At 46.0% G+C, this 24659-nt stretch overlaps 1 protein-coding gene across 1 annotated transcript; it reads right to left on the reverse strand.

Moving 5' to 3' along the window:
- Positions 1 to 20723: 20723 nt before the first annotated feature.
- PRPH (peripherin) lies at positions 20724 to 24346 on the reverse strand. Its single transcript, XM_019960034.2, has 9 exons — positions 23733 to 24346; positions 23304 to 23364; positions 23048 to 23143; positions 22526 to 22693; positions 22279 to 22404; positions 21967 to 22187; positions 21803 to 21852; positions 21439 to 21518; positions 20724 to 21187 (listed from the first exon to the last, which is right to left on the reverse strand). Exons 1-9 carry the CDS (start codon positions 24272 to 24274, stop codon positions 21122 to 21124), a joined length of 1410 nt encoding a protein of 469 aa, XP_019815593.2. The 5' UTR covers positions 24275 to 24346; the 3' UTR covers positions 20724 to 21121.
- Positions 24347 to 24659: the final 313 nt, after the last annotated feature.

Consider the following 24659-nt stretch of genomic DNA (forward strand, 5'->3'; position numbering starts at 1 on the left):
ATATATATATATATATATTTTTTTTTTTTTACTATTAAAAATACTCAGTTTTTAAAATAAAGTAGAATTCGATTTCATGTTTTCTATGAAACATTTACACACACACACACACACACACACACACACACACAAGGAAGACTGTTTTTTAAACTTTCAACTTGAGCCTGATGGTTAAGCTTCTGAATATTGGGTTTGCTGAGATATGTAAGTCAAACTTCTTTTGAAACTGGTGAAATGAAGGGCCCAGCCAGCAGCAGTTCCCTGATGCCTTACTGGAAACATGGGAGTTCTTTTACTTTTCTACTGCACTTTTATTTTTATGTTTTGTTGTGATTACACACAATGCATAGTTACTTGTTCTAATATGTGAACTACAAAAGTCTGGCAAGTGTAGGGGTGTGGTGTGTGGTGGTGACTCAGAATGTGTAAACTATCCCGGGGGGAAATGTGGGGGTTCTTCTGCTGAGGTCAAGGGATTCATTCTGACCCCTCTTGTTGAAGACCATTGGACAGAAATACTTGCCAGTACTGCCAAAGCACTGCTGTGAAACACCTATAAATGATTGTCTTTTTGTTGTTGATATTTTTTGGTCCCTTTATTGTTACTTTGCATGATTCGGCGTCAGAGGTTGTTACCTCTTCATATTGTTTGAAGGTTGAAATAAAACAGTTCAGTGCCAAAAAAGAGAAAAGGCCAGTATCATTGGAACTCAGCACAGCAAGCCTGGAGGACTGGGGAGAGGTGTGGCATCTGCCTGTTGGCAGGCAGGGGGGTGAAAACGAGAGAACCTAGAACACCCTGGTTAGGATGGGAGGGGTTACCCTCTAGTGGGGAATGGGCCATGGCTTCAAATGTGCAGGACACATACATTCTCTCCCTGATGCCAGTGTTTCCTATCACACGACCCTGGAGTTATTCTTGAATTCCTCTTTCCCTCCCCTTCCAGTTTCTTCTTCATACCTTTTCATTATCTTTGGAACTCATTTTCTTGCTTCCTCCTCGTTACCTTCAACCTAATCTCCCCTAGAGGATTGCAAAAGCCTCCCACCATCTGTTCTCTCTTGCTGTCCTCAATAATCCATAATAATTCTAGCAGCTAGAATAAGCTTTCCAAAAGGTGAACCTGATCATATTGCCACTGTGCCTTGACTTACCCCCGCTCCAACTCCCCGTCTTATATCACTTTCCCCTTCTTCTCTGCTTTCCAACTCCATTGCCACTCCCAATCCTTGACATTTGTCATGTTCTTCTAGTCTCTCTGTCTGGAACACTTCCCAGCATGCCGATTCACGCCTCCAAATTGATGTTCACTATTACTTTCTTATAGAAGTCTTCCTTGAACCCCTCTAGTCACAACACTCCCTAATCTAAAAAATGAAAGTTTCCTTAGTTATGTGCACTCAAAGAACTGTGTTTCCTCAGAGCTTGTATCTCAGTTGGTAATTGTATATTCACCAATGTGAACATAATATGTCATATTTATAAACCTGAGCTCTCCTGCTAGACCTCCATGAAGGTGGTGACCTTTTTATTTTTGGCTTACATTATGTTTTCAGTGCCTTGCATTGTTCCTGGCAGTAGAGGTGTTCAATATTTGTTGAATGAGTCAAGAGATGAATGAATAATTGATCAAATGAATACATGGAGAGATAGCAAAGACCTCCGAGAATATTTGAGCTTCCTTTTTACAACAGGGAAGGCTCCTCTAGTCACTCAGCACAGTGCTTGCAAAGGCTAGGAACACTTCTCCAGAGTGTCCAGAGAAGAGTAAGTCCTCAGGGGTAGATGGAACATGGGACAGTAGGTAATAAAACTAGAAAGATGGTCTGACTGGAGGGAAGGTGGGGGTCACCGCATTCCACTAACAGGTACAGCAAATGTACCAGATCCCAACTAGTAGATCAGCAGGGATGGCTGCCGAAAAATACTGTGCGCCTACTGTGTGTAAGGCCCTTTGCCAGACGTTCAGCACACAGAGAGGAGTAAGGCTGAAGTCCGAAGGGTAGAGAAACACCAAGCTGGAGGCTGGCTGCTCAGGGGCTTTCTACGATTTTAAGGTAGTCGGCACGGTCCCAGTCCAAGTCCACACGCCGGGAGACTTGAGTTTGTCAGGCTACCCAGAATCGGTCTTGGGGTCACACTAATCAAATTTGTAAGAGAAATTCAGTGATTTACCATGAGCAACATACCTTCTGGTACCAAAATATTTATGTTTGCTTCTCAGGGCACTACCTTCACAGAATCAACATAAAAGGGAGACTGATTTTATACCATAAAAGCCTTTAAAAGAGCTGATAATCAGAGTATCTGCCACACTTATAATAGCATCTAACCTATTTTCTATAGAGCAGTCTGTGACCTGCTTCTGTTTGTCTTTGCTGGAGCTCGAATATGGGGAGTTGGGGAAATAGTGTCAGACTTTATTTTGGGGGGCTCCAAAATCACTGCAGATGGTGACTGCAGCCATGAAATTAAAAGACGCTTACTCCTTGGAAGGAAAGTTATGACCAACCTAGATAGCATATTCAAAAGCAGAGACGTTACTTTGCCAACAAAGGTCCGTCTAGTCAAGGCTATGGATTTTCCAGTTGTCATGTATGGATGTGAGAGTTGGACTGTGAAGAAAGCTGAGCGCCGAAGAATTGATGCTTTTGAACTGTGGTGTTGGAGAAGACTCTTGAGAATCCCTTGGCCTGCAAGGAGATCCAACCAGTACATCCTAAAGGAGATCAGTCCTGGGTATTCTTTGGAAGGAATGATGCTAAAGCTGAAACTCCAGTACTTTGGCCACCTCATGCGAAGAGTTGACTCACTGGAAAAGACTCTGATGCTGGGAGGGATTGGGGGCAGGAGGAGAAGGGGACGACAGAGAATGAGATGGCTGGATGGCATCACCAACTTGATGGACATGAGTTTGAGTGAACTCCAGGAGTTGGTGATGGACAGGGAGGCCTGGCGTGCTGCAATTCATGGGGTTACAAAGAGTCGGACACGACTAAGCGACTGAACTGAACTGAAGCCACTTCTCCTGTTTTATTCTATTACCCCCCCTTTACTCCCTGTTTTCCCCCATAGACGGAACTATAATATGACTGATATGTTTTTAATTAAGCATGTGAATAAAATGGGGTTTCCCAGGTGGAGCTAGTGGTAAAGAACCCTCCTGTCAGTGCAGGAGACATAGAGACACAGTCGATCTCTGGATTGGGAAGATCTCCTGGAAGAGGGCATGGCAACCCACTCCAGTACTCTTGTCTGGAGAACCCCCATGGACAGATGAGCCTGGTGGGCTACAGTCCATAGGGTTGCAAAGAGCTGGACACGACTGAAGCGACTTAGCACATACATTTATAAAATATGTAGGGTTGTATATTTGTTTCCTATTGCTACCGTAACAAATTACCACAAATTTAGTAACTTAAAATAATGCAAATTTATTCCCTGGGGGTCAGAAGTCTAATATCAAGGTTTGGCCTGGATTCATTCCTTCTGGGGGCTTCAGAGGAGAATCTGTTTGCTTGCCCTTTTAAGCTACTAGAGGTTGCCAGCACTTCTTGGCTTGTTGCCCCTTCTTCCATCAATGCTAACTTCTTGGTTCTGTTGTCACATTTACTTCACACTGTGATCTCCTGCCTCCCTCTTATGAAGACTTTGTGATTATATTGGTCTGACCCATATAATCTAGGATAATCTCCCCATATTAAGATCCTTAACTACATCTGTAAAGTCCCTTTTGCCATATATGATGTTAATAACTTAGAGATTCAGAGGATTAAGATGTGGACATCTTTGGGGATTCATTACTCAAAGTACTACAGGTTAATGAGTGTATGTATTTTTAATTTGCACAAACAACATTGCCGTGTGTGTGTGTGTGTGTGTGTGTGTGTGCTTGGAAAAGGAAATGGCAACCCACTTCAATATTTCTTGCCTGGAAAATTCCATGGACAGAGGAGCCGGGCATGCTACAGTCCATAGAGTTGAAAAGAGTAGAACATGACTGCTGCTGCTGCTGCTAAGTCGCTTCAGTCGTGTCCGACTCTGTGTGACCCCATAGACAGCAGCCCACCAGGCTCCCCTGTCCCTGGGATTCTCCAGGCAAGAACACTGGAGTAGGTTGCCATTTCCTTCTCCAATGCATGAAAGTGAAAAGTGAAAGTGACGTCGCTCAGTCGTGTCTGACTCTTCGAGACCCCATGGACTGCAGCCCACCAGGCTCCTCCGTCCATGGGATTTTCCAGGCAAGAGTACTGGAGTGGGGTGCCATTGCCTTCTCCGAGAACATGACTGAGTATGTGCAAACTATGTTTTTTTTTTTCCTGCCATGCTGTGCAGCATGCAGAACTTCCTCTGACCAGGGATCAAACCTGTGCCCCTTGCAGTGAAAGCACAGTCTTTAAAAAAAAAAATTTTTTTTTAATTTATTTATGGCTGCAGTGGATCTTTGTTGCTGTGTGGGCTTTTCTCTAGTTGCGGCGAGCGGGGGCTACCCTCTAGTTGGGGTGTGCAGGCTTGTCATTGCGATGGCTTCTCTTGTTGCAGAGCATGGACTCCAGGGTGAGTGGGCTTCAGTAGCTGTGGCACGAGGGCTCCGTAGTTGTGTTTCTGGGCTCCAGAGCAGTCGCTCAATAGTTGTGGTGCAGGAGCTGAGTTACTTTGTGGCACGTGGGATCTTTCTGGATCAGGGATTGAACTTGCGCCTCCTGAATTGGCAGCTGGATTTTTTTTCCCACTGAGCTACCAGGGAAGCCTGAAAGCATAGTCTTAACCACTGGACCACCAGGGAAGTCCCATATGATTTGATTTTTACTCTTTTTTTTTTGTTTGTCAACTCTGTTTCTAGGCTCAATCCTTAGTGCTGTATATAATCTAATTCATTGCTTTTGACAACTGCATAGGATTCCATGCTAAGCATCCATCATGCTTTGCTTATTTATTCCCTACTTCTACTAATAGTGCTAGAAAACCATCATATGTTGCCCCGTGCAAACCCTCCATGAATTTTTCTGGGACATGTATACAGGAATGGAATTTCTGAATCATGAAATTTATGAAAACTTAGTTTCACTAAGTACTTCCAGACCATTTATTCAGAAAGTCTGAAGCTGTTTACACTCTTGATGTATAAGAGTGTGTTACACATTGAAAGTTGATAGATGCTTTCAGTGTTACTTGAAAGTTATTACCTCTGTCCTTTCCAACATTTGATATTGTACAAATGTCTAATGTTTACAATTCAATGGACATTAAGTGAACAATGTTATTTTACATTGTATTTCTCTAATTACCAGTAAGTTTGACTGTTACTTCACATTCTTATTAGCCCACAGAGCTCTCCTTCTGTGAAATGCCTCCTTGTTTCCTTTGTGCATTTTTTCCTATTGGTTTTCCTGTCTTTATTCCTGGTGATTTACAAGATGCCACTGTGTATTCTGCATATTAATCCCGTGTCCACTTTAGACATTGCAAATATTTCCTTTAGGTCTGTAGTGAAATATAATTGATTTTCTATCTTGTAACCTTAATGAACTTCTTGGTTTTCCTAGTTTGTCAATTGATTCTGTTGGGTTTTCTATAGACATAATTATGTCTTCTGCAAATCAAAACAGTTTTATAAATTACCTTTCAGTCTTACTCTTTGTTGAGATTTTTTTGTTTTGTTTTATTTGACTCTGCTGGTTTATTTCTTACATCACTGTAGTGAACTTCCAACATTATATTAAACAGTAACAGTGCCTTGACCTTGACTTGTGAGAATCCATCTAAAGTTTCTCCAAAGAATGGCCTTTTTTTGTGAGACAATCTGAAACTTATGAAAAATTGCATGAGTAGTACACACAAAATTTTTTCTCAGCCATTTCAGAGTAAGTTGCCAATATGTTGCCTTATCTCCCCCCAGTACTTTAGGGCGTATTTCCTACTATCAAGGACATTCTCCTGCATGACCGCAGTGCAGCCATCAAAATCAGGGAAAGAACACCTATACATTCCTATCATCTAACCTTCAGACCCCATTCAAGTTCTGCCAGCTTTCTGAGTGATGTCCTCTATAGCAAAAGAATTTGGTCCAGAGTCACGTGTTGCATTTAGTTGTCATGTCTCTTTAGTCTCCTTCAATCTGGAACAGTTCTTCATTAAAAAAAAAAAAAAAAGTTTATTTATTGGGCTGCACCAGGTCTTAGTTGCAGCGTGCAGAATCTTTAGTTGTGGCATGCAAGCTCTTAGCTCCAGCATGTGGGATCTAGTTCCCAGAGCGGGGATCAAAGCCCAATCCCCCGCACTGAGAGTTCAGTCTTAGCCACTGCACTACCAGGGAAGTTCCCAGTTCTTCATCCTCTACTTTCATGACCTGACACTTTTGAAAATGACACGCCAGTTATTTGCAGAATGTCCTTAAATTTGGGTTTGTCCTGATGTTTCCTCGTAATTAGACTCAGGGTATGCATCTCTGACAGGACTGTCACAGAAATGATGCTGTTCTCCTTCTACTTCATTCTATCAGGTGGTGCCTGTGTCCATTTTTCCCGGAACTCTGATTATTTGATTGAAGTGGTATCTGCCAGGTTTCTTCACTATAAATCACTCTTCATCCTTTGTAATTAATATTTAGGGTGAAGTATTTCAATATTGAATTTGAGCCACCTTCCTAGGTGGCTCAGTGGTAGAGAATCTGCCTGCCAATGCAGGAGACTTAGGTTTGATCCCTGGACTTGGGAAGATCCCCTAGAGAAGGGAATGGCACCCCTCTCCAGTATTCTTGCCTGGGAAATCCCATGGACAGAAGAACCTGGCGGGCTACAGTCCATGGGGTCAAAAAAAGAATCAGACACGATTTAGCGACTCAACAACAACTATAATACTATGTAAATATTCCATTCCTCATAAAAACTTTCACTTTGTCTACTTAACTATATCACCATGTATTCATACATTCCTATGATATTCAGTGGACTGTTATTCCATTACTAATATTACTTATCCTGTTCCCCAAGTCATTTCTAATTCGGTCAGCAGGAGCCCTTTCAAGTTTTCCACTGTATCCTTTCAGCGTGTTTGTATTCTTTAGCGTTCATCATTTTTTAGCTCTTTTTTTTTTTTCCTTTCTGGCACAGAAACATGTTTCAGGCTCAATTTATACTTTCCCTGCATCAGCTCTGGAATCAGCCATTTCTCCAAGGAGCTCTGGTTCCTTTAGAGGAGAATGTTATTTAAAAACCAAGAGCTGGACACTAGCTGTGCTCATAGCTATTAGGGTATTTCTAACCCCCAGGCCCTCTCAGTGGACAGAGCTGAGGCATATATTCTATATAGACACACACACACATACACACACACACACACACACACACATGCACAAATTCAGTACATTTACACCTGTATTTCTATATCTAAATGTATTGAAAACCATGAGTTCAAGACTGGCATTTTGCTTTAATAAACCGTGTCATTCACCTGCTCTAAAATACTTCAAAGGTTTTTACTGTCCTTACCAAATATCTGAGGAACTTACCAAAATAAGGTAGGCTCTCTTCTCTTTGCCAGAGTCCAGTTAATGAATTGAGATTTTAAATTTCACAATAAAAAGAAATCAGCCAAAAAGGGATTTTTCTATAGTTGCTTCATTTGAAGATTCATATACCCAAGGGCTTCCCTGGTGGCTCAGTGGTAAAGAATCCACCTGCCAATGCAGGAGACTCGGGTTCAATTCCTAATCTGGGAGGATCCCATATTCAGCAGAGCCACTAAGCCAGTGTGCCAACTATTGAGCCCATGCCCTAGAGACCGGGAGCCACAACTACTGAGTCCATGTGCCACAACTGCTGAAGCCCACGTGCCCTGGAGCCCATGCTCTGCTACAAGAGAGGCTGCTGCAATGAAAAGACCACGCACCCCAACTACAGAGTAGCCCCCGCTCGCCTCAACTAGACAAGAAGCCAGCATAGCAATGAAGACCCAGCACAGCCAAAACTAACTAAATTTATTTTTTAAAGTAATATACCCAACAGACATAACCTACTGTGGTTTCTTAGCCCTCTGCTGGAGAGGTTTATTCTTTCATTTCAAATACTTGAGACTCCTTTTTGTCTTACAAGGGGTAGCAAAGAGGTTCACTTACAGTCGAGCTCTATGGGCCTGACCTGGTAGCTCATTCCTACAAGAAAGGTGCTAGTATTCCTCCTTTAAAATCTTGACTAGCACAGAATTGACTGACAGTGGTGATGATCATTTGCAACTTTTCTTTCCTCATTTGAGATATTAAGAAGCAAGCATTTTCTAAATCAAAGCTATAATGAGGCGCTACCTCACACCAGTCAGAATGGCCATCATTAAAAAGTCTACAAATAACAGGACTTCCCTGGTAGTACAGTGGCTAAGAATCCACCTTGCAATTCCAGGGACACTGGTTCAGTCCTTTGTCTGAGAAGATTCCACATGCCACTGGCAGCTAAGCCAGTGAGCTGCAGCCACTGAAGCCCCTGTGCCTAGAGCCCAGGCTCCACATCCTCAGAGACCACCACAGTGAGAGGCTCACACCACAGCCAGAGAGGAGCCCCGCTCGCTGCAACTAGAGAAAACCTGTGCACAGGCAATGAAGGCCCAGTGCAACCAAAAATAGGCACATAAATATTTTCCTAAAGTCTATAAATGACAAATGTTGGACAGGGTGTGGAGAAAAAGGAATCCTCGTACACTGTTGGTGACAATGTAAGTTGGTACAGTCACTATGGAAAACAGTATGGAGATTCCTTAAAAAATAAATAAATAAAAAGAGATACCATAGGATCTAGCTATCCCACCCCTGGACATATATCTGGAAAAACTCTAATTTGTAAAGACATATGCACCCCAGTGTTCATAGCAGCACTATTTACAACGGTCAAGACATAGAAAGAGCCTACATGTCTTTCAACAGATGAATGGATAAAGATGTGGTACATATATACAATGGGTACTACTTAGCCATTATAATGCCACTTACGACAGCAAGGGTGCAACTAAAGATTATCACACTAAGTAAGTCAGAGAAAGAAAAATATGGTATCACTTATATGTGGAATCTAACATATGATACAAATGAATTATTTACAAAAGAGAAACAGACTCACAGACATAGAAAACAAACTTCTGGTTGTCAAAAGGGAAAGGAGGTGGGGGAGGGATAAATTACGAATGTGAGATTAACATATACACACTGCTATACAGATAACTAGGAGAAGGCGATGGCACCCCACTCCAGTACTCTTGCCTGGAAAATCCCACGGACAGAGGAGCCTGGCAGGCTGCAGTCCATGGGGTCGCTAGGAGTCGGACACGACTGAGTGACTTCACTTTCACTTTTCACTTTTCACATGCATTGGAGAAGGAAATGGCAACCCACTCCAGTGTTCTTGCCTGGAGGATCCCAGGGACGGGGGAGCCTGGTGGGCTGCCATCTACGGGGTAACACAGAGTTGGACACAACTGAAGTGACTTAGCAAAATATAGATAACTGCAAAGGTCTTACTGTATAGCACAGGGAACTATACTCAATATCCTGTAATAAACCACAATGGAAAAGAAAGAAAAAAAACCCAAGCATTTTCTATTCTCTAACATAAACTTTTAAAGGTAGTAAATGTATGAGTCTGGGCAAAGAGATAAAAGAATTTGGCTGTATTGTAAAATGTATAAATTATCTCTTGGGCTAGACAGACCTTGATCCAGTAACAATAGTGATACTTTATCAGTCCATTTCTCCTTCAGAAAAAGAAAGATTGTAATATGGTTTATTATAAAGATAAGTTCCATGTAACAGTAGCTTAAATGAGAGAGAAATTTATTTATCTTTCACTTAAAAAAATACTATAATACGTTATAGTTGTGGAGGTTGTATTGTGGGGAAAGGGAGTGCTAAGGAATGAACTGCATCCCCCCAAATTCATATGTTGAAGACCTAACCCCCCCATGTGATGGTATTTGGAGATGGAGCCCATGGGAGATTAGCTAGGTTTATGTGGGGTCATAAGGGTGGATTTCGCATGATGAGATTAGTGCCCTTGTAAGATAAGACATCAGAGAACTTGCTCTTCCTCTCCCCCACCCAAATGAAGGCACAGTGAGAAGACAGCTGTCTACCAGCCAGAAACAGAGCCCTCACCAGAAGCTGACCATGCTGGCACCTTAATCTTGGACTTGTCACCTCCGGAACTGTAAGAAAATTCATTTCTGTTGTTTTAAGCCACCCAGTCATAATATTTTGAATGGATTTGGCATCTTTGTCAAAAATTAATTGACCATAGAGATATGGGTTTATTTCTGGATTCTCAGTTCTATTGCATTGGCGTGTGTGCCTATCCTATGACAATATCATACTATTTTGATTACTTTAGCTGTAATAAGTTTTGAAGTCTAGAAGTGTGAGTCCTCCAACCTTGTTCTTCTTTTTTTCAAGATTGTTTTGTCTATTCAGGCCCTTCGCAATTCCATGCAAATTGGAGGATCAGCTTTTCCATTTCTGAAAAAAATCCTCTTTTTACTTTTAAAGTCAAATTTATTTTCTCTCTTTCACAGAGTTGGCTTTCTTGAAATATTTAGTGATTCTTACTTATGTGCTCACTTTTGTAACTGTTATTACTGGTTAGACTCTCTTCGTTTCTCTCTTCCTCTCTCTTTGCCATACTATGCAGTTTTCTGGATCTTAATTCCCTAACCACGAATGGTCGAACCCGTGCCAGTGCAGTAGAAGTTCAGAATCCTAACCGCTGCACCACCAGGGAACTGCCAGTCTTGCTTTTCTTTTACAGAGCCCACATAGAGTGAGGAGGGTGTCGCTTCACAGGCTAATTTCACTGTTGGGCTATTTTCAGTGAAGACAGGGAAGGAGTAGGGCATGCCTTCCATCACTGCTGCAGGGATCAGGGCAATGGTTGTTGCTCCTTTGATACTTCAATGTAATCATCTTGTTTATTCCTCCTGGTCTGCTGCTTCTAGCATTTTGGGGATGGAACATCCCTTGTGCTACTCATCTCCACAGGAAAGCTCTTCTGTTGAGAGTTCTGCACTGTAGTTTACTTTTCCAGCTCCCATTGCCTGTGGCAGAAAGCCTCTGAGATAGGCCAGTTATCCCTGCCACCTGGTGGACGTGCCCTTGTGTCATCCCCCCGCCTTGAGGGCGACTTAGATGTAGAATATGACAGAGTGATGTGATGTTACCTCCAAGGCTGAGGGATAAAAAGACTGTTGTTCTGTCTTGGGTGCTCTCTCTTGGAAAAACTCACCCTTGAGAGGAAACCAGCTGCCAGCCCAGGAAGCTGCCCTGTGAATTATGAACTTGCCTAGCAAGCCCCTGTAATTGTATAATCTAATTCTTTGCAGTAAGTCTCTCAATATATACCTCCTACTGTTTATGCCTCTCTGGATGCACCCTGACTGATGCAGATTTTGGTACCACAGAATGGATGCTGTAGCCAATAAATACCTAAATGTAAATACCTAAAATTTTGTGAAAGTGACTTTGAAATTTGGTGATGTAGAAAGTCTGGAACCCACTCCAGTGTTCTTGCCTGGAGAATCCCAGGGACGGCGGAGCCTGGTGGGCTGCCGTCTGTGGGGTCACACAGAGTCGGACACGACTGAAGCGACTTAGCAGCAGCAGCAGCAGAAAGTCTGGAATAACTTTGAGGAGCATAATAGAAACTCTGCAACAGGCTTCAATACCAGGTTGAAACTGTTAGATAAATAAACTATTTATTAAAAATAGGGGGAAAAGCCCTAGCTTGCTTTGAACAGACTGTTAGTAGAAATATGAATATTAACTCTCCTAGTGAGGGCTCAGAAAGAAGCAAGGAGCATTGTAGAAAATATTTGTATTACTTTAGAAAATGTATAAATCATCACCAAGAGACTGTTGGTGGAAATATGAACATTAAAGGTCCTGCTGGCATTGAGGACTCAGAAGTATATGAGGAACACGTTACTGGAAAACAGAAGAGAAGAACTATTTTTTATTTAGCAGAGAACGCTTAGCAGAATTGAGTCTTACATTTATGTGAAAAGCAGAATTTGTAACAATGAACTTGGGTATTTAGCTTTGTTGCTAAGTGTTGAAGGTGGCACCTGGTTTCTTGCTGCTTACAGCAAAATCTGAAAGAGAAGAGATAAATTGAAGGAAGAAATGTTAAGCAAGAAAAGAATCAGAATGTGGTATTTGGGAAATTCTTGGCCTACCCATATTGCAAAAGATGGTAAAATTAGGTCATTTACTGTCCGGAAAGTGTGCCCTGAGGAGAAATATAAGAATGTAACGGGACAATCTTTTGTTAGTGCCTGAAAGTGAAAGTGAAAGTCACTCAGTGGTGTCCGACTCTGCGACCCCATGGACTGCACAGTCCATGGGATTCTCCAGGCCAGGACACCGGAGTGGGGAGCCTTTCCCTTCTCCAGGGGATCTTCCCAACCCAGGGATTGAACCCAGGCCTCCCACATTGCAGGTGGATCCTTTACCAGCTGAGCCACCAGGGAAGCCCAAGAGCTAGGGTAGCCTAGCCCTTCTCCAGAGGATCTTCCCACCCCAGGAATCACACCAGGGTCTCCTGCATTGCAGATGGATTCTTTACCAACTAGGAAGCATCAAAAGTCAAGGTATTCAGTCACACAAAGGACCATTTGGAGAGATTAGCCATGTGACTCATGGAACTCTTTAGCCATCTGAGCAAAAACCAAGCATAGAAATGGGATTATCCAAAAAGATTTGTGAACGTTCTTTTTCTAATAGGGTAAATCCCAGAGACATACACAGGAAACCCACACGGTTCTTAAGGATGCCACACAAGCAGAGTCACTGACAGCTTGTAATGGAAGGGACAGAAAGAGGGCAAAACAGAAGGAAGCTGTCAGACTCCCAAAACTGCACAACCAAGAAACAAGAAGATGAAAACACGTGGAAAAGGAGAGATGACTCCAAAGGCAGGGCTGTGCGGCCAGAAGGTGGAGCCAGGGACCACAGAGAATTATTCCCAGGCCTTAAAACCTAATACTGTTTTCCCGGCTGGATTTCAAAATTGCTTCAGAAACTTCTCCCCCCACCTATTTTCTCCCTTCTTGAGTGAGAATGTCTGTAACTGTTATCCTATTTCTGTCTCACCATTGTATTTTAAGAGTAAATGCCTTGTTTTCTAGTTTCACAAGTCCACAGATGAAGAGGAATTTCTTCCCAGGACAGATTATACCTGGAGCCTCACCCATACCTAATTTAGATGATTTAAATGATGAGATTTGGGACTTCTGAGCAAGACCTAGAGGGGATTTGGCTCTTTGGTTGCTGCTGTAACTGAGGCTTTCGGAAATCTTGAAATAGGATAAATATATGTTGTATGTGAGATAAGCATGGATCTTTGGAGGCCTCAGGGCAGACTATGCTAAGCATAATGCCCTCCTCAAAAGGTGTCCAACCCTAATCCCCAGAACCTGTGACAGTTTTATTGAAGTGAAGTGAAGTCGCTCAGTTGTATCCGATTCTTTGCGACCCCATGGACTGTAGCCTACCAGGCTTCTCAGTCCATGGGATTTTCCAGGCAAGAGTACTGGAGTGGGGTGCCATTAGGTTGGTATAAACATAGCAGGTTTTGGACCATGAATTTTAAATCACTATAACTAGGCTCAAACACATCTTTATTCATCAGAAGAGGCACTATTACAATCAACAGATTTTGCCAACAAGAAATAAGTTTGTTTATTCCTGTAGCATAAAAATCCGTGCTTTGGGATTCAGTGAACTCTGGGAAAGCATTTTCTGCCTCCTGCTGGTTATGGAAGTGTTTTCCCAGCAAAAAGTTGTCGAGATGCCTGAAGAAGTGGTAGTCGGTTGGCAAGAGGTCAGGTGAATAAGGTGGAAAAGGCAAAACTTCGTAGCCCAACTCATTCAACTTTTGAAGCACTGGTTGTAGGATGTGCAGTCGGACGTTGTCATGGAGAAGAACTGGGCCCGTTCTGTTGCCCAGTGCCGGCTGCGGATGTTGCAGTTTTCAGTGCATCTCATTCATTTGCTGAGCATACTTCTCAAATGTGGTGGTTTCGCCGGAATTCAGAAAGCTGTAGTGGATCAGAAAAGCAGCAGACCACCAAACAGTGACCATGACCTTTTTTTTGGTGCAGGTCTCGATTTGGGAAATATGTTGGAGCTTCTTCTCAGTCCAACCACTGAGCTGGTCATCGCTGGTTTTCATATAAAATATGAAACTTTGAAACATATGAAACTTTGAAACATACGAAAACTTTGAAACATATGAAAACTTTCGTTGAACATCACAATCCAATTGAGAAATGGCTTGTTGTTGTTGCGTAGATTAAGAGAAAACACCACTTCAAAACAATGATTTTTTTTTTGAATTGTGGTCAGGCACCCACTTATTGAGCTTTTTTACCTTTTCAATTTGCTTCAAATGCCAAGCAATCAGTTTCAATGATCCTCTCTCAACTGATTGTTGTCAACTTCCTATGGCCGGCCACTGCATTCCTCATCTTCAAGGCTCTCATCTCCTTTGCAGAACTTCTTGAACCACCACTGCATTGTACATTCATTAGCAATTCCTGGACTAAATGCATTGTTGATGTTGCGAATTGTCTCTGCTGCTTTAAGATCCATTTTGAACTCGAATTAAAAAATTGCTCCAATTTGCTTTTTGTCCAACGTCATTTCTACAGTCTAAAATAAATATAAAATAAACAACAAGTAGTGTCACTGGCAAAAAACATAAAGCAAGAAATGCACATTAAAATTCTGTATGTAACTGCATTTATTTAAGAATGTATTCCAATGTCAAACAGCAAAGTGCAACAATGCGAAACCGCAACTACTTTTGCACCAACCTTAATATTGGCATGGCAAAAGGAACTTTGATGATGCAAGTTAAAGATTTTGAGATGGGGGAGTGGTTCTAGATTGTCTGGGTACATCAATGTAATAACAAGGATCTTTATAAGAAGATCAGGATCAGAGAAGATATGCTAACTGAGGTGTGAGTCCTAGCTTTGAAGATGGAAGACAGCCACAGGACAGTCAATCTTTATAAGCTGGAAAAGGCTTCTCTAGAGCTTCTATCAGGAACACAGATCCGTCCCATTTTAGACTTCTGACCTACAGCACTGTGAGATACTGAATTTATTGTTTTGAGTCACTAAGTTTGTGGTAATTTGTTACAGTAGTAATAAGAATTAATCCAGTATGAAAAAGTGTGCAACACATGCTCAAGCTGTCCCCTTGAAACAGAAAACAAAAACAAATGTTTGACATTTACACTGTTGAAGGATCACTAGAACTGTGGTCCCTGGTTTATAATTTATGACGGGTCCCTCCTGGGGCGAGCAGTTTCAGGAGGCCATATTCTGAACCACGTCCCCTCATTCTCCTGCCTACACTGTGGCCAAGGTCACTCAGTTCTGCACAAATCATCTTGTTTAATGTTCATGACAAGCCTAGGAAATGATTGTTGTCTCCATTTTACAGATGAGGAAATGGAGGCAAACAGATATCTTCCCCAAGGTGAACTGGTAAGAAGACACAAGATTTAAATGCAGATTCTTAGCCACTGTACCATCTGGTAAGTAAAAATTGCTCTGTTCACACTCTTTCATTAGCTTAAAAAATATTTGTTTGGGGACTTCCCTAGTGATCCAGTGGCTAAGACTTCACCTTCCACTATAGTGCGTGCAGGTTCAATACCCGGTCAGGGAGCTAAGATTCTACATGTCTCTCGGCCAAAAAAACATAAAACAGAAACAAAATTGTAACAAATTCAATAAAGACTTCTAAAATGTGTGTGTGTTCAGTTGCTCAGTCTGTCCAACTCTTTGCAATCCCATGGACTGTCTGTAGCCCATTAGGCTCCTCTGTCTATCGGATTTTCCAAACAAGAATACTGGGGTGGGTTTCCATTTCCTCCACCAGGGGATCTTTCCCCACCCAGGGATCAAACCAACCTCTCCTGTATTGGCAGGCAGATTCTTTTACCACTGAGCCATCTGGGAAGCTCAACAACTTTTTAAAATTCCACACCAAAAAATTTTTTTAACAAAATAAATAAATCTGCTTAAACTCTGAGATTCTATGACAAGTATAATTGTCAAAGATTTAGGAACAAATACAACTGACATTTGCTTTGCATTGAACATTTGTTACCCGTGGGAACAGAAGTGCACAGGAGGAGGGAAGCCCGTCGGCTTTTGGGTATCTCTCAGTGTGTCTTGTAGAGGACAAGGAGAGCGTCAATGAACCTATCGAGGCTGGTGAAGTGAACATCTTCTGTGATAGGAGGTAAGAACAGAACCAGAGAAAGCTCTGGAAGTCAGCGCACCATTGCTGTCAGGCCATGGAAGCTGTAGGACAATTGAAGCCCTGAGTAAGAAGAGACTGAGTCTGCAAGAGCCAGGGCAGAGGGTGCGGCTCCTTGTGACAACAGCAACAGAAGCAGTAGGACCGCGCGCGGGTCAGGGAGCCTTGTGCTCCTGCCGCCAAGGTGGCTTCCGGTCACCTGTCATGCTCAGTGAGGCCCGATGGGGCTGCAGAGCGCATGTCTCACACATTTCTTGGGTCCTGTGAAGCAACTCCCACTCCACCCCAGGCAGCTGCAATTCTTGTCCCCCTTATTCCCATGTGTAACATCACAATGAGCTCCCCTTTACTTGAGATTTTGAGTTAGTCTCTATTCTTCCCAAATCAAATAACTGAGCCCCCTTTCCTACCCCCAGCAGGTGGCCCCTGAGGAATTATTTCACCACCACCACGGGCACCTACCTGGGCTCCAGGACACCTGCCACAACCAGTTCCCTCTAGGAACTGCTGAGTAACTGTGGCCGCATCCTCACTTTTGAGGTGACCTTCTTACAAGCTGACATGAAAACCACCTCCCTTCTCCAACAAGCAGAGTACAATAAAATCAATGCTGTATGATCTTTCTTAATTACAATCAAATCCCAGCCCTGTCTTCTTGAGGTTAACATCAGATCCCTTGATTAGAATTGGATTTTGAGTTTTCCTCAAATTCTTCAGTCACAGCCAAGTCTGAGGTTGTACCATTTCAATATGTGGCTGGATCCACCTGTGAAAAATTGATTCTTTCTAATTCTCCCCACCACTGAAACACATTCAAATCTTGTCTTTTTCAGTTTTTCACCCAAAATCCAAGATAAAAAATGTATTTTGCATGAAAATATAGAACATACATATATAAATACATTGAAAATAAAACGTTCACAATACCCTAAAGTTTTCTATTCTCTTTATTAAAATGTTTGACTTGACCTAAAAATATTTATTATAATATTTCATGACCTGCAGTTTGAGAATTATTGGTGTAGTTTCTCCTTTCTTCAAAATTTCACTTCTCAAACACAGATCTTTCTTGGCTCCAGCTGTTTCTCATCTTTTAGCAGTCAAACATCTCGGGAGAGAGTGGTCTGCTCTTCACTTCCTCAGCTCTCATTCACTCTTCAGTTGACAATGTTTTGTCTGTGATGGTACCCTGGCCTGAAGCTGCCCTCAGGAGGTCTAACATCTTCCTTGATGATAAAGCCCGAATTTCCCAGCTATTAGCTAACCTGTGTCCCCAGCATCCTCCCACATGACTAGCCATTCCCTCGTGAAAGTTCTCTCTTGCTCTGGCTTCCTAAGGCCTTCTACCATTTCTGCCAGTTAGTACTTAAGAGTCACTTTCTCTGCTCCTCTATGCATCTTCCCAAGGCCCTTCTCTTTTCTCACTTAATACACCATTCTTTTCTTTAAGATTTTATTTTCAGCTGTGCTGGGTCTTTGTTGCTTTGCACAGGCTTTCTCTAATTGCAACAAGAGGGGGCTACTCTTCCTTGCAGTGCCTGGGTTTCTCACTGTGGTATCTTCTCTTGTTGCTGAGCACAGGTTCTAGGGCATGTTGCCCCACAGCACGTGGGATTTTCCCGGACCAGGGATAGAACCCAGGTCCCCTGCATAGGCAGGAGGATTCTTAACCACTGGACCACCAAGGAAGTCCCAATACACTGTTCTTGAGTGGTTTCATTTTTCTCTCATATGGAACACCTGAGAGGCCCTTCTCCTCAGCACAAACCCTTCCTTCTATCCAGTACAAACCCAGGCCACAGACTTTGATGTGAATGTTTCCAAATTGGAATTTTTGCTCACTTGAAAACCTAAACATTTGAAACTCTAAAGTTTTTGTCTGCTTTTCTGCAGTGATATTTCTCCTCTGATGTTATAAATACCACTGAACGAAAAGGAGAGAAGGCAAGGGGTACATGGAGTGTGTGAAGGGTGACGGTGGTGGGAAGTTGCAATACCTGCAGTAGATATTGTGGTTAATCCCCAGCATCCATTCCATATTAGACGATTAGCCCAAGTCAGTAAGTGGCTTTCCCTGCTGAATGTTACTGCTCTAGGAACAGACATACCCATGATCCTTGCCAGACAGCCTGAAGGAAAGGACTTAAATCTCATACCTGGGAGGAAGGTTTTCTTTTTCCTTCACTGGATGTGGAAACAGAAGCATCACCCAGTAGCTGCTGGCACTCTGCTTTGGACCATGAAGAGAACCATCCCAAGGATGAAAGTGCCCTCCAAGGAGGAAGGCTGAGCAGAACCATGGACAGAGCCTGGGTCCTTGACTTTATAGTAAGTCCCCTACATACATACCAAGGAGTCCCATTCAGAGAGTGCATTCCCAAGTCTGATTTGTTCGTAAATCCAACAAAGTTAGCCTAGGCACCCAACTAAAACAATCAGCTGTAGTGTACTGTAGTATAACAGGTTTCTAATATTTTTCACACAAATAATACATGAAAACACAAATAAAGAAAACATTAGATCTTACAGTACAGTACCTGGAAAAGTACAGAGTACAGTACAACAGCTGGCCCGTTCACATCTTTGAAAGTTCATACGTAGGGGACTTAACTGTAGTAAGCTACTGAACCAACCTCAGAGCCCACCTACCTCTGGCTTCTGGTCACATGAGATACATGTTTAATTTCTTTTTCTTAAAGAATGAGGTTATTGTCACTTGTAGCCGAGAGCATCCTGATAGATTCAGTATCTCAAAATATTCCATCACCCTTGAACTTCAAACCTGTGGACTCAACTGCCCGCCAGCGCTTCCCCTTGGCGGTTTCATAGCATCTCACCCTGAATGAGTCAAAACTACTTTTGCTGTCTAGGGCCTCCTCATTGCCCTACACCAATCTTTCCTGTTTCTATGAATGGTCCCACCATCTGTCTGCTTGTTCCCTTTAAAACCTTGGATCACCTTTGCTATTTCCTTTTCTCTACACTGAAAATCACCCCTTAGGGTGACGGGTCTCAAATCTATCCACCTCTTTGCCCAAAATCATCTCTTGCATGTTTCACTGCAACAGCATCTGAGCTGGTCTTCCATCTCCTTCTAACTCTTTCTGCACCCCACAGCCAGAGTGATCTTTCTAAAATACAGGTCTGAATACTTCACCCATTAAATCCTTTTCTTTCCTTTTTCCTTAGAATAAATTCTGAGTGCCTTAATATGTCATATAAGGTCCTCAATGACTTGGCCCTCATTGTCCTTCCAACCCCAACACCATTCCTTCCTTTCTAGCCTTCATTTCAGCAACATAAAACTACTTTTACTTTGCAAACTCCCTCTCTCTCATCTTATGGCTTATGTATCTGCCTAGAAAGTCCCCCTCCTCTTCCTGCTTCACCTGAATAACTCCTACTTCTCCCATGCTCATTGTGATGGTGCCTCCTTTAGGAAGCCATCCCTACCCCAAGACTGGATTATGTGCTCTTCTTCATGTTCCCCCAACACTATCTCCTTATCCCAGTCACATCACTTATCACAGGGTTGAATTGTGTGCTTATTTGCCTATGTCCCCCACCCAGACTGTGAGTTCTGGCTTACTCTCTGTACCTCGCACTATAATTGAGTGAGGAAAATCATTCTAAATTCAGAAGTGATTTTGACTTCAAGACAAGGGTAGGTTGGAATGGAGTGGAGGACAGCATGGAAACAGATACTTCCAAGCATGGGGAGGAGTGATGGCAGCAGAATCTGATCTGCTTGCTTAAGTGCAGTGAACAGGTTCGTGTGGGTGGCAGGGCCATACCAGGGGAAAGGGCTACTGAGGCAGAAAATGTAACCCAGGCAAGAGCTGAGAGTGGCCTGGACCAGTGGGGTGGCAGTGGGCACGGGGAGAGCCAGACAAGCTTGAAACAGCTATGAAGCAGAATTAACAGAATTGGAGCATGTGAAGAAAAGAAAGGGCATAAAATGAGGTGAGCTGTAATTTGAGCAATGGAAGTCCTGGTGGTATCTTCACCTATGATGGAGAATCCGTAAGGAAGAACATGACTGCAGACAGTGGAGAGCAAGGTGACGGGCTCTGCTTTGGTCATTCAGGGTTGCAGATGGGGAATGGAGCTTGAGAAGGAATGGACAGAGAGGTAGGAGGAAAATCAGGAGGGTAGACAGGAGTCATAGATGCGAGATAGTGAGAGTCAGAGAAGAAATGACTTGAGGCAAGGGGAAAATAGTGCTGAGCCTCCTTTGCATGGACGCTCCCATACCACAAACACAAGTGCACTGGGGAGTTCTCTCTCTCTTTACAATTCCATGATTTAAAAAAACCTAAATATAACTAACTTACAGTATTATATTACATTCAGGTATATAACACAGTGATTCCGTATATTTATACATTACAAAATAAGCACCACTGAAGAGGGTTCCCTTGATAACAGTTTTATTTGATTTAAAAGTGAAACTCAGACCCTGACCCACTCACTAACCTTGGGGCTGTGGCAGGAATAGACTCGTCCTGGGGTTGGTCAGCTTCTTACCAGAATGAGAAATGGGGGAACATACAGACTTTTACCAGGAAAGAAATGGGGACCATAGAGACTCTTAGCAGGACTAGAGTGGGGAACATATGGATCATGCCTATGTGGGCATGGACAGGCAGGGAGAGGCCCAGCTACAGTGCTGGGTAGGGCTTGGCCACCGGCCAGGTAAGGGGTGACTGGCGCCATCCCCTGGACACATGCAGAAGGGAGGAGACTAATTTCGGACTGGTGTTAGGATTTGGCCTTAGAGGCCTGGGGCAGGGCAGGGAGCTCTGATCAGTTCAGTAGCTCTGAGGAGACTTGTCCAGCTCACTGTGCTGCTCCTTCTGAGACTCTGTCACCACCTGCTGGGGGGTGAGGCATGTGAAGGGCACAACCCACTCAGCACCACCCTCCCTCTAGCTCCTTTGTGGCAAGGTGTACCCCCTCCCTCTCAACCAGTTGAGGCTCCCGTCTGAACATCCACCTCCATCTCCCTGTCTCACTCTCACCCCAAGAATCACTCACCCACAAACACCCGAAGATTACTTACACCAGGCTGGGGCTCAGAAATACTAGGGGAAGTGATGGGGTTCTGGGCTCAAGTGGCCCATCTCACCTCCCCATCCCGGGTCTCAATGGTCCTGATCAGAACCATCTTCCGGCTGTGGGTTTCCTGGGGAGGTTCCACCTCAGGTACTGAAAAGGGCAGGATGAGAGGTTGAGGGGAGGAGTCTTGGGATATCCAAGCCCCTATATCTTTTTGGGGTGCAAACAGTTGAACACGACTGAGCGACTGAACTGAACTGAATATCTCTTTGGGAGGAGAGGAGTGGGGAGGGGTAGGGCCTGAGGATCAGGGGCGAGGACAGACTAGGACTCAGGCAAGAATCAATCCCTGAGCAGAGCCATAGCAAGAGTCCAGTCAGGGTAGAAATGGACAAGGGGATAGACAGGTTGGAACTCAAACGCGGAAGACTCACCAGTCGTCTTTATACTCAAGGATGCAAAGGAATGGACTGGCACGGAAATCCTGGGGACAAAACCTGTAGTCAGCTACTCGGCGTGGGGTTGGGGGGGACCTTGGCCTTCCACCCGCCTCTCCTCCACCCCCACCCATCCCGACCACGCCCCACCCTCCCCTCACCGGCTCTCCTCGCCCTCCAGCAGCTTCCGGTAGGTGGCGATCTCGATGTCCAGGGCCATCTTGACGTTAAGAAGCTCCTGGTACTCTCGCAGGTGTCGCGCCATCTCCTCTTTGAGCTGCCGTAGCTCCTCCTCAAGCCGCGCGGCGCCCGCCTGGTACCCGCCGGCCTCCAGGGCAAACTGCTCCTCCAGCTCCCGCAGCTGTCTGAGCAGCGCCTCGTTCTGGGGAGGTGGGTGAAGAGGGGGGGTCAATAGGGGGAGCCCAGCCTTCGTCCTCCACCCCCGGGGCCGGGGCGCGCAGCCTGGTCCTCACCGTGCCGCGAAGCCCGTCCACCTCGCACGTCAGGCTCTGGATCTGGCGTCGGGACTCATTCATCTCCTGCTTGGCCTGGCGCAGGGCCTCGTGGTTCCGGTTGGCGGCGTCGGACAGGTCCGCGTACTGCGGCGAGGGTGGCAACTCGGGCGTGAGCGGGCCAGATGGGCCCTTCCCCCCAGCGCCCCACCCTTCCAGGCCCTCCCAAACCCTCCCACCCCCGCGCCCCCCCACCGTACCCCCGCACCTTGGATTTGTACCACTCTTCTGCCTCCTGCAGATTCTTCGCCGCGATGCTCTCGTACTGGGCTCGGATGTCCCTCAGCGCCGCTGTCAGCTCGGGCTTCACGGTCGCCTCCACCTCGACGTGCTGCACTTGCTGGCTCTCCACGCTCAGCTGCAGGTCTCTCAGCTCCTGTCGCCCAGGGCAAGATGCCGAGTTCACCGCGCAGATTCCACGCGGGCCACACAGTTGGAGCGCAGAAAAGAGAAGAAACACTTGAATGAACAGAAGGGGGCGCCAGGGAGCGCAGCGCGCTTAGGCCTGCACAGCCCGAGCCCCGCGGGTACTGTCATCGGCGAGGTTTCAGGCGTGCATCTCCGCTGCTTGCCACCAGGTGGCGCAGGGGTGTGAGTCTAACCACCTGTAGAGGGGGTGGAGGGAGGGCCCACGTCTACTCAGTGAATCTCGTTTCTCTTCCAACGCTCCCCCAGCTCCAGAGACCACCCTCAACCTCTGAAGTCGCACCTAACACCTGGGTCCACCCACCTCCTCGTGCAGCTTCTTGAGGAACTCAATCTCATCCATCAGAGATTCAATCTTGCGCTCTAGCTCCAGGCGGGACAGGGTGGCGTCGTCCACGTCCTACAGGGGTTCGAGAGCAGGGAGGGGTTGCTTAGGTCGAGGGAGAGCCTGGCCCTCCCTGTCTGTCTCTGGGGGCTTCTGGTCACCTCCCTTTGCCCACAGATGCCACCCTGGATATGCAGGTGGTGGGTAGGGGTGGGGATGGGAAGACCGAGCTCACCTTACGGAAAAGCACGAGATTGTGCTCCGCATCCTCCCTCTTGCGAGTCTCTTCCTCCAACCTGGTGAGAAGAGTGTGCAGAAACTGAGCTCCGGGGTCACCGCCCAGCCTGCAGACCGCGACCCCCAGGATCTGGGTCAGAGCTGCTACTGCAGCCTCTAGGGAGGGGTCTTCAGGCAGCCTGATGGACTTGCCCCGTTTTCTCTGTAAACTGCTGGAAGGTGGGGTGGGGCCCCTTTGTACACAGGGGAGACACAGTAACTCCCCCTCCCTCACCTCCCCTGAGACTCAGCAAAGTGGTGGTGATAGGGGAGTGCCCGCCGGCGAGGGTGCTGCCTGCACACGCACAGCTGGACAGGCGAGGGGCGGCTCCTCCCTCCCGGCGGCAGCCTCGACGGTCGCCGCCCAGCCCTGGCCCTGCCCTCTGACCTCTGCTTGAGCGCTGCCAGGTCCTCCGCCAGCCCGTCGCGCTCCACCTGCACCCGGTCGCGCTCCCGGCCCAGCAGCTCCAGCTCCCTCCGCAGCTCACGGAGCTCCTGCTGGCACAGCTGGTCGGCGCGCGCCGGCTCCTGGCCCCGGGCCTGGTTCAGCTCCCCGCGCAGGGCCGCGTTCTGCTGCTCCAGGAAGCGCACCTTCTCGATGAAGTTGGCGAAGCGGTCGTTGAGCTCCTGCAGCTCCTGCTTCTCGTTGCTGCGCGTGGCCAGGAACTCCTGGTTGAGCGCCTCGGCCATAGAGAAGTCGAGGCGCTCCGAGGGCAAGCGCAGGAGGGCGCCCGTGCCCGCCCGGGGACCGCGGAAGCTGCCCAGGCGCACGGAGGAGCCGGGGGACGCCGAGCCCAGCAGGCGGCTGCTCGAGAAGCGGGAGCTGGACGAATAGGAGAAGGCCCCCGGGGACAGTGAGGGCGGTGGCCCGAAGGTGCGGCGGTATGAGGTGGAACTGACGCTGGACCGGAGGCCCGACGGGTGGCTCATGGCGGCCGAGGATGGGCAGTCACCGCCGGCAGAGCTGGTCAGGGCGCGGGGAAGGAGCCGCAGACCGCTGCGAGGCGGATTTATAGGCCTGCGGGTTCAGGGGGGGGGCCTGGGCTGCTCCTCCCACTGGCCTGACGGTGGGGCTATGTGGGGAGGGGGACGCCCCACCCCTGCGGAGCAGCGGGAGTGCCGCACCCTCTCTGGTGCTGGCGCCTGGCCCACTTGATTCCCCCTGTTGCTGGCGGGGAAGGAAGCAGGAATGGCGACCACAGGCCACAGACAGGCAGGGGGGTGAGGGCCAGTGACTTCTAGCAAGCATCCAGAGCTGGAGCCTAGGATGGGAGGGCCCGACTTGAACTGGGGGTCCCTGGCTGAAAGACCTGGC

Source organism: Bos indicus, chromosome 5, assembly GCF_029378745.1.
Source record: "Bos indicus isolate NIAB-ARS_2022 breed Sahiwal x Tharparkar chromosome 5, NIAB-ARS_B.indTharparkar_mat_pri_1.0, whole genome shotgun sequence".
Classification (NCBI taxonomy): Eukaryota; Metazoa; Chordata; class Mammalia; order Artiodactyla; family Bovidae; genus Bos; species Bos indicus.